Below are 11296 nucleotides of genomic sequence, written 5' to 3' on the forward strand. Positions count from 1 at the left end.
CTTGAATTAGAATATTGAAGGATTCTATGGGTAAAATAGAATCAGTTCCCTCAGCTTGAGAAATGCTGAGTGTGCTCTTCCCTTTTGGTTTTCTAATGAAGTATAAATCTAGGAAAATTGGAAGTTGTCAAAAATTAAATGGAATACATAAAGGTCAATATCCTAGGCATCCGTGATCTGAAATAGACTGATATTAAATCTGACAATATATTTGTGATCTTAAGCAGACAAAAAAATACCTTTTACCTCTGTTCATATTAATATAAATTGATGATAAGAGTAAGCCAATTTCCACTAAGTCAGTTCTGACTCCTTGCAACCCTATATAGGGTTTCTGAAACTGTAAGTCTTTATAGGAGTAGACAGCCTCATCTTTCTCCTGAGGAGTGACTGGTGGGTTTGAAATGCCAACATTGTGGTTAGCAGCCCAATACCTAACTTACAGCACTACAAGGACTCCTTTTGATAATAACAGATTTAACAAATTTGAAAAAGCTTTCATCAATCACTTAATTTTAGTCTATAAGAGCGTAGTGGTTACAAATTGGGCTGTGAGCTGAAAGGTCAGAAGTTCAAAACTACCAGCTGTTCCATAGGAGAAAGATGAGGCTTTCTTCTCCCGTAAAGATTTACAGCCTCGGAAACTCTGTACAGGGTCACTATGAGTCGGAACCGACTCCATGGCACATAACAACAACAACAACAAGAAACAGATAAGAGTTTATGCATGAAATGTTATAACTCTAAAACAAGTATCTATAGACATTTTAGATTGTGTTGCAGCAATCAGTGAGAGGTTTTATATCTAGAAAGTCACCCTTGTGGAAGATTATTGGACTGGGAATCAAAAGACAAAAATTCCTACTTCAGGCATCAATTCAAGCCTGGAGACCTCATTATCTTCTTCAGTAAAATAGTATAGTTTTACCATTCAAGTATAGCTCTCTTATTGGATTACTGTGAGAATCGAAATGCATAATGTATGTGAAACACTTGGAAAGGTACATAGGTGTACAAGGTGCCATTAGTTACTAGTCTTCTTATTCATACTCTTCTTTTCCTCTATTGCTTTTGAAGTATTTTGCAAACTTTCATTCAAAGTACCTTACAAATTCTGTTGAGTTTATCAATAACTTCCACTTTAAAATACTGTCTGGGAACTCTTCTTCTTGATGGTGCCAGTGTTATTTAATGAAGACAAAGGATAAACATGAAACTATGAAATACAAGGTTGAGGCTCAAACCCACCAGCTGCTCCTCAGAAACTCTATACAAGTTCACAATAAGTTAGAACCAACTTAATAGCACTTAACACAAACAACAATGTTGAATGAGCAAGATTTATATTCTGACTTTATAATTTACCCAATAGTTGTGCGATACTAGGTAATTATTCTGTTCCCTGTAAACATCACTTCCCTCATTTGTTATATGGGAAAATATATCATCTCCATATGGTTATCCTGAGGACCAAAACAAATGTGAAAATACAGTTTTGCAAAATGTAAAACAGCTAACAAATGCCAGGTATAATTTAACAACCACTTGGGAAATAAATAGGAAGTTTACTTCCACATCTGGAAGTCACATCAAGAATAGCCTCAAAATATAAAATATTTCATTTGGGACTATCAGAGCAAGTTACAACTAAAAGGAAGATAATACAAACAATTTTCAAAAGGCAACAAAATTATACTTCTTTTAAGGGTGCATGAATATCTTGCAAATGTCAGAATAGCTTTTAATTCAACTGTCACAGGTTATGAGAAATTCCTAGAATAATTGTTTCAGTGACCTTTTTCTTAAAAGTCCTCAAGTTCAATATTTCAATATATATATTTGTTTAAATTATTTTAAGTATGTCTTCCCACTCAAATATGTAATAATGTATTCTAACACAGAATTTTGAGGATTTTAAAATGTAATTTTGAGTTTGATGGAAATAGTGGACTAGATAGATCTTTAAGGCTAACGAGTTGTTTTATTTAGAATTTCCAAATTTGACTTCGATACTTATCTCTAAAAAAATCCATGTAAAGAATTGTAGGAGTTTTATGAAAAATAAATCTTAATATTATTTCTGAGCTGTCAATTTGTGTTTTGCATTTGTCTTATTTTAAAAGCCTAACTATAAAAAATATGTGTAATATCTGCATTTGAAAGGTGAAAGGCTATAAAACTCATTAAATCTAAGGCACACTTTTAAAGCTATGATTTTCTTGCTTCTCCCCTCCCCCTTCCTCTCTTGAGGGATTGTTCTTATGTGAATCATAAGTTTTCTTTGAGAATTGTCCTCCTGGCTGACCATTATTTTTAAACTGGAGAATGAATTCCCTTTCGTCTTCCTTTTTTCTTTGAAAACTCTCAGCAGAAAAGGGCCATGTACTTAAACGCCTTGCTCACTAATGTGTGTCTCCTCATTTAGCACTGAGCAAATTATGTTTATTTATCTTGATATTTTAAAATTAATTATTTAAGTATTTTTTCCCAAGTGAGCCTGAGGTCTGTTTGTTTTCACTTTTTCCTCATAAACATTTATCTTCTTAGAGCTACTGGAACTGATGCTGGGCTCTGACGTTGTGCTCTTTCTCTGAGGCAATATTAATTGTTGTGTGTCTAGAAGTGGTCAATATTGTAAAAGCATTCTTCTGAGATGCTAACCACAGCTTTGCAGTATAGACTATGTCTCTAATATACATGTCCTTTTGAAACTTAATCCAGCACCACCTTGGGCCCCAAGATAAAGGTTTCAGCAAGTTCACAATACTCGCAAACCCTTTCCTGACACAGTTGCAAGGTGATTTTCCTGGTTAGCACATATTCCCATTTGGCTCTTTCCTCTGAGATAAATATAAAATAATTAATCTTCTCTCACTGCATTTGCAATTTTGATTTCCTTCCACTTTTTTTTTTTAATCTTTCAAAAACATTGATTTATTTCCTTGGGTCCATTCTTCAGCCACTCGCTTGTGAACCTAAATCACAACTGCCTGGTAGCTCTAGAAGCTTCCCTATGACTAGTACCTTTTAATTTAAAATTCCATTTTCTAAAAAGTGTCATTATTTTAGAGACATTACCATATCGAACTTACTGTTTTAATAGTTTTCAAAGTCTTCGTGTCTGAATAACCAACACTTAGCCCTATTTGAAGAGCACCATACGGACTTAATGGAGTCCTGAAGTGGCGCTGTGGGTTAATGCGCCAGACTGCAAATTCATTTGAACTGCAAAGTCGGTGGTTCAAGCTCACCAGCTGCTCCTTGGAAACCCTATACAGGATTGCTATGAGTTGGAATTGATTCGATGGCACTTAACAACAACAACATACAGACTCAATGGCACTTAACAACAACAATACATGCACTGGAGTCCTGGGGTCATACTGTGTAATAGTGCACTGGACTGCAAGGTCAGTTTGAACTGCAAGGTTGGCAGTTTGAACTCACTTGCCATTCCTCGGGTTGGAACTGAGTCTATGGAACTTAGCAACAACAACATACATGCACTATTTCATTTTACAAGGGATGATGCACTATTTAACCCTGTACATGCACTGTGTCATTTTACCATCCAAAGGATCTGAGGGTGAAAGTATTAATACCATTTAATGATGAAGAAAGTGAAGCTCAGAAAATTTGTGATATATATCTAAGGTCACAAATCTTCACAGTCAAAATTCTTACTTGGGTTTAATTTATCTTTAAAAAAGCCTCTATATATTATGTCTTGGAGTTAAATAATGTAAATTCCACTAAGAGTAGAAACCATGTCTTACCCCTTATCTAAGCCATTGTAATGTCTAACATGGTGTGGTGGTGGTGGTGGTGGTGGTGGTGGTGTGCCGTGGAGTCGATTCCAACTCACAGTGATCCTACATAGGGTTTCTGCCGCTGTAAATCTTCACAGGAGCAAAAAGCCTTATCTTTCTCCCTCAGAGCTGCTGGCAGTTTTGAAATGCTGACCTTTGGTTAGCAGCCCACCTTGTAACCACTACACTACCACTACTTAATGTCTAACATCGAGCTTTACAAAGAGCAGCTCAGTATCTACAGAGTAAATAATTTCATATTTTCTCCTTTTCAGTTTCTATAGCTACAGTACTGCCACCATAGGTTTGGAAATCATTTACAATCTGATCATGGTAAGGTAGAGTGGAGGGGACTGAAGAAAATCCATATATATATATTTTTTTTATTTATTTATTTTTTTTTAACAAATTCCAAATTTGTTGTACTTCACCTCTCAACATGCTTCTATTTTGGATGACCTATCCTTCTAAACAACTCCTTACAGATGTTAGCTACATCACATTTCATCTTTCCAATAAAATTGTCAGAGCCTTAGAGCTGAGAACTGTTTCTTACATTTTGTTTTTATTTGTCCCTTACCTTCCATGCCGAGGACTTACCTAACGCAGTAATAGATATTCAATTCAATGAAGCTCTACAAAAAAAATTTCCATTTTATTGACAAGTATGGAAAGAATTGGACTCCTATAGCAAAGAAAGTGATCTTTAAGAAACTAGGACCAGTATAGAAACACAATATACAAATATTGTATATGGAATGTAACCACCACCTGACTGTCAAGTTTGTTGTACTGTGGTGGCTTACATATTACTTTGATGCTAGAAGCTATACCATTGGTGTTTCAAAATGTAGCAGGGTTATCCATAGTGGGCAAGTTGTAGTGGAGTTTCCAGATGAAGACAGACAGGAAGAAATGCTTGGTGATCTACTTTTGGAAAGCAGCCAGTGAAAATGCTATGTATAACAGCGCACTGCTCAATATAATTCTTGGAAGACGAACCCCTAACTTGGAAGGCAGTCATAATACACAGTGGCAGAAACAATGGGCTCAAGCATAGTAAAGTTCATGAAGATGGAACAGGACGGGGCAATATTTTGTTTTGACTCAGGATCACTATGAGTCAAAACCAATTGGACAGTAGAGCTCCTTTCAATAATAACAATAGTAAGAGGAAATTATTGATTATAATATAAAGAGAAGAGAAGAGACCCAATGCAGCATGATCACAATGAAGCAAAATAAATCACTGCATAAAAAGACTGAAAGGAAATGCAAATCCATCTGTATAAACTGATATAAAATTTTTTGACTGACTCATGATATTTGAAGCCCACTGTATTCTTGCACCTATCTTCACAATTCTTTTTTCTTTTTCACAATTCTATTTTGCAGTGCGTGTCATTTGAGTTTTCTTTCATGTTAGGTTTTACTGATTCAAATGCTTAAAACAAAGAATTTGCTTTTAATCTCCTTTGTTACCCTGGAGATATATGTTATATGAGAGTATTAAACACTCAAGCATACTCTCATGCACTATTGATGGGACTGTAAATTGATATAGCCTTATTAGTGCCCATATCCTTCAACACAGCAATTGCACATTATCCTTGAGAAACACATCTACACAAATTAGTAAATACAAAGATGCTTATTACATTACATTTGAATAAGAAAAACTTGGAAGCAAACTAAGTGCCCAACAACAGAGGAATGGTTAAATTAATGATCCCATATGCATAAACTCTAGGGCCTGGTGTGGCACTGCAGGATCACAAGCTGCACTGCAAGGTCAGTTTGAACAACAGGTTGGCAGTTCAAACCCACCAGCAGCTCCTCAGAAACCATATACAGGGTCACTATAGGTTGGAACTGACTCCTGCCTAGACGGCACTTAACAACAACAACATGCATGAACTAAACCTTTAATAAGTAGAATTTATTTACATATTAACTTTTATTATAAAGCAATAAGTGTTTTTCAAAAGCTAATTAGCAGAGATGACATACTATGTCATATATAACAGTGTGGTGATAGTCCAACTCATTCACAAAATTTGCTGAAATCTCAGGGTTTTTGAAACTTAAACCTCATGTGTTCTAATTAGTGCATTTTTTAAAATAAATATTAAACACAATTTGAGCAAAAAATGAAGAGGCAAAGTTAACACTAGGATGTCAAGCTTGTCCAGAGAATCATAAAATTAAAATTTATCTGTTTTAATCCCCGTTCATCACTGGCCTAGATGAGCATGCCTGGCGCTGGGAAGTAGGACTTGAAATCAGTTCATTCTGTTTCAACTCCCTGTTAATCATTTGCATTTTCATACCAGATATGCCAAATCAGAATTTATATCTTAACAAGATCTCCAGATGATTCTTATAGAGCCTCACACACATAAGAATCACCTGGAAACTTGTTAAAATGTAGGTTTTGATTCAGTATATCTGGCGTGGTTGTTAAGTGTTGTCCAGTGACCCTGTATAGGGTTTCCCAGGAACACTGGTGAGTTTGAACCACTAGCCTTATGGTTAGCAGTCCAGTGCTTATCCTACAGTGCCACACCAGGACTCTATATATCTGGGGTAGAAATACAAATTTTCAGCTGGGAGTTAAACCGGAATGGACTGACTTGAAGTCCTGCTGGGAAATCATTTGTCTCATGATAATCCCTGCCATTTCTGGACAGGTCCACCTATCAAATGTTTATTTTTTATGTTATTGTTGTTAGGTGCTATTGAGTCAGTTCCAATTCATAGTGACCCTATGCGTGAGAACAAAATATTGCCCAGTTCTGTACCATCCTACTGTTGCTGTTTGAGCCCACTACTGTAGTCTCTGCGTCACTCCATCTCATTGAGGGTCTTCTTCCTTTTCTCTGGTCCTCTACTTTACTAAGCATAATGTCCTTCTAGTTCGTCTTGATAAGGTGTCCAAATTATGTAAGACAAAGTCTCACCATCCTCCCTTCTAAGGAACATTTTGGCTGTACTTCTTCCAAGACAGACTTATTCATTCTTCTGGCAGTCCATTATTTGCCACAACATATTCAAATGCATCAATGCTTTTTCATAGCAACCCTCCATCTACAAGGAGCTCTGACAGCACAGTGGTTATGAGTCGGACTGCTAATCTCAAGGTCAGCAGTTCAAAAATATCAGCCGTTCCACAGGAGAAAGATGAGGCTTTCTGCTCCTGTAAAGACTTACAACCTGTGTACAGGATTGCTATGAGTCAGAATGTGAGTTTTCCCCACTTCTATTTCAAAAGTTTGTTTCTAGTAAGCAATTTTGAGGTTATAGGCTACCTGCTTATCCTCTCCCAACTGAAAGAAAGAAAATACCATCACATTGGGCAGTGAAAATTTGTCAGGAAGTCAGCATACCTTCCTTGCTCTGAATATACACCAACCATAACAGCTAAATGTCAAGCCACTGAGCTCTCCCTTTCCTCTATTCCTAACCTGCAGTTCACCCTTCCTCTTCTCTTTTCATCACATATTTTATCCACCACATTCCCTACCCCAGATCATTTACAACTATCCTCTTCCTGTCTCATATTAACTCCTATGAAACATTCAACCATTTCAAAAACCCTCTCTCTTACCCATTAACTCCTGCATTCCTGGCAAGTAGAAACTTTCTTTTTCAGCTCAACTTCCATACCATGAGAACACCTAAGAATTCTTCTTTTTCTCTCAAAACAAAGCTCCTCTTTGTACCCTTGATGCCATTTTTTCCTGCCCCTTTCAGTACAACCCTCCTCTGTGTTCTTAATCACTATCTCTTACCTTGCTCCTTCACTAGAGATGTTTGCTCTCTCTCTCCCACTTCAATCTCTCCCACTCTAGCTACTGTGCCCTCTCACAGTAACTTTCGGGGTCTCCTATTTTAAAAAAATAAGAAAAAGAAAAAATTTCTCCTGACTTTTCTTTATTCAAAGCTGTTGTCTTCTTTCATTTTGTCCTTTCTCATCAGCAATTTGTTGAACTAATATTAATAGTTGTAGCTAGTTAAGAAACCACCACTCATCTGTCAGTTTGTCACACTGTGGTGGCTTGCTTGTTACAGTGATGCTTGAAGCTATGTTAACAATATTTTAAATACCAGCAGGGTCACCCATGGTGGACAGGTGTCAGCTGAGCTTTCAAACTAAGACAGACTAAGAAGGAGAACAGGACGACTTTTGAATACCTAACCACTGAAAACATTATGAATAGCGGTGGAACACTGTAAGATAGCTCCAGAATATTGAATACTGAAATAGGTATAAATAGCTGAATAAATACTGAGGTTCAGTATAAATAGCACCAGAATATTGTCATATATAGTGCTGGAAGATGAGCCCCTCCGTTTGAAAAACACTCAAAATATGACTTGGAAAGAGCTTCCTTCTCAAAGTAGAATTGACCATGATAATATGAATCTAGAAAAGCTTTTGGGACCTTCATTTGAAGATGGGCCACAACTCAAAATGAGGAGAAAGGGCTGTCAGTAATAATAATAATAATCAGAAAATTAGTATCAATCTAAGAAAATTAGAAGTTGTGAAAATTAAATGGAATGCAGTAAAAGCAGTATGTTAGGCATTACTGAGCTGAAATGGACTGCTACTGGCCATTTTGAATCTTATAATCATATAGTTTACTATGATGAGAATGAAAAATTGAAGAGGAATGGTGTCACATTAATCATAAAAAAGAATATTTCAAAATCTATCTTGAAGTATAATGCTGCCACTGATAGGGTAATATCCATTTGCATACATGGAAGACCAGTTAATACCACTATTATTCAAATTTACACACCAACTGCTAAAGCCAATGAGGATGAGACTGAATAATTCTACCAACTTCTTCAGTCACAAATTGATCAAGTATGCAATCAAGATGTGTTCATAATTCCTGGTGATTAGAATGCAAAGGTTGGAAACAAAAAGAGGAAGGATCAGTCATTGGACTCAGTGATTAGAAATTATGCTGAAGATGGCATGATAGAATTTTTGAAGACCAATAACTTATTCATTGCAAATACCTTTTGAAACAACATAAAAGACAACTATATGTATATATATAGAGATCCACTAGAAGGAGCTCTGGTAGTGTAGTGGTCAAGAGTTGGGCTGCTAATGTCACGGTTAGCAGTTCAAAACTACCAGCGGTTCCATGGGAGAAAAATGAGGCTTTTTGCTCCTTCTGTGCATAGGGTCACTATGAGTCAGTACCAACTCGATGGCACCTAACAACCATAACAACAACAAAGATGTTCAACCTCAGAAACCCTGTATAGAGTCACTATGAGTCAGAACTGACTCTATGGCACATAACCACCACTGAAATCAAATTTACTACAACAGTGGGAATGAATGGTGTAAAAGCTCCATATCATCAGCCTAAACAAGGCCAGGAGCATACTGTAGAACAGACCATCAATTGTTCTTATCCAAGTTCAGGCTGAAGCTCAAGAAAATTAAAACAAGTTCACGGGAGCCAAAATATAACCATGAACAGATCATACCTGAATTTAGAGACCATCTCAAGAACAGATTTAATGCATTAGACACTGATTATCAAATATCAGAAGAGTTATGGGATTGCATCAAGAATATCATATAGGAAGAAAGCAAAAGAAAGAAGAAAAGATTAAAACGAATGTCAGAAGAGACTCTGAAATTTATTCTCCAGCATAGAGGTGCTAAAGTAAATGGAGGTCACAAGGAGAAAAAAAGCTGAGTAGAAAATTTCAAAGTATAACTCAAGAAGAAAAAGTCAAGTATTATAATGAAATGTACAAAGATCTAGAGGTCGGAAACAAAAAGAGGAAAAACACACTCAGCATTTTTCAAGCTGAAAGAGGTGTAGACACTATTCAAGCCGCAACTTGAAATACTGAAGGATTCTATGGGAAACATTTTGAATGATGCAAAAAGCATTAAAAGAAGATGGAAGAAACACAGTCACTGTACAAAAAAAGAAATGTTGACATTCAACTATTTCAAGAGGTAGTATATGATCAAGAGCAATGATACTGAAGGAAGAATTTGAAGGTGCATTGAAGACTCTGGCAAAGAACAAGGCTCCAGGAATTGATGGAATATAAGTTGAAAAATTTTCAACAAATTGATGCAGCACTGGAGGCACTCACTCATCTATGCCAAGAAATTTAGAAATCGGCTACCTAGCCAACTGAATAGAAAAGATCCATATATGTGCCCATTCCAAAGAGAGGTGACCCAAAAGAATGAGGAAATCATCATTGGACAATATCATTAATATCACATGCAAATAAAATTTTTGCTCAAGATAATTCTTAAAAAGCTGAAACATTACATTGATAAGGTACTGCCAGCGGTTCAAGTCAGATTCAGACAAGGATGTAGAACAAAGAGTATAATTGCTGACATCAGATGGATCTTGACTTAATGCAGAAAATACCAGAAAGATGTTTATCTGTGTTTTATTGGCTATGGAAAGGAGTTTAATTTTGTGGGACATGACAAGTTATGGATAACATGACAAAGAATGGGAATTCCAGAATACTTGATTGTGCTCATGCAGAACCTGTACACAGACCAAGAGGCAATTGTTAGAACAGAACAAGGGAACATTGCTTAATTTAAAATCAGGAAAAGTGTGTATCAGTGTTGTAGTCTTTCACCATACTTACTCAACCTGTATACTGAGCAAATCAGAGAAGTTGCATTATATAAAGAAGAACATGGCATCAGGATTGGAGGAAGACTTATTGACAACCTGTGATATGCAAATGATACAACCCTGCTTGCTGATAGTAAAGAGGACTTAAAATCCTTACTGATGACAATCAAATACCACAGCCTTCAGTATGGATAGCACTTCAATGTCAAAAATAAGCAAAAATCTTCACCAATGAACCAAGTAACATCATGAGAAAGGGAGAAAAGATTGAAGTTGTCAAAGACTTCATTTTGCTTGGATCCACAATCAGCACTCATGAAAGCAACAGTCAAGAAATCAAGCAACATATTGCATTAAGCAAATCTGCTGCACAACACCTCTTTAAAATACTTAAGAGCAAAGATGTCAGTTTGAGGACTAAATTGCACCCCACCCAAGGCATGGTATTTCAATAGCCTCATATGCATGTGAAAGTTGAACAATGAGTAAGGAAGATCATAGAAGAATTGAAACATTTGAGTTATGGTGTTGGAAAATAATATTAAAAGTACAGGGTCTGGAGAGTCTCAGTCTGCCGCGAACCCCGAGTTCTCCGCGCTTTGACTCTCTTCGTTTCTGGTTTGTCGCCGCCGCCGCCGCCACCGCCGCCATGGCCGAAGCTGACATTGCACTGATTGGACTGGCTGTCATGGGCCAGAACTTAATTTTGAACATGAACGACCACGGCTTTGTGATCTGTGCTTTTAACAGGACGGTCTCCAAAGTTGATGATTTCTTGGCCAACGAGGCAAAGGGAACCAAAGTGGTTGGTGCTCACTCTTTGAAGGAAAT

At 36.7% G+C, this 11296-nt stretch overlaps 1 protein-coding gene across 1 annotated transcript in view; it reads left to right on the forward strand.

Annotated features, from left to right (window-relative positions):
• The first annotated feature begins 11114 nt into the window (after nt 1-11114).
• LOC102818267 (6-phosphogluconate dehydrogenase, decarboxylating-like) overlaps nt 11115-11296 on the forward strand; it is a 1522-nt gene continuing 1340 nt past the window's right edge. The window contains exon 1 of the mRNA XM_006864059.1: nt 11115-11294. Within this exon, the coding sequence (XP_006864121.1) occupies nt 11115-11294 (180 nt within the window). The remainder of the gene's footprint in view (nt 11295-11296) is intronic.

This window comes from Chrysochloris asiatica, unplaced genomic scaffold, assembly GCF_000296735.1.
Source record: "Chrysochloris asiatica unplaced genomic scaffold, ChrAsi1.0 scaffold00059, whole genome shotgun sequence".
Classification (NCBI taxonomy): Eukaryota; Metazoa; Chordata; class Mammalia; order Afrosoricida; family Chrysochloridae; genus Chrysochloris; species Chrysochloris asiatica.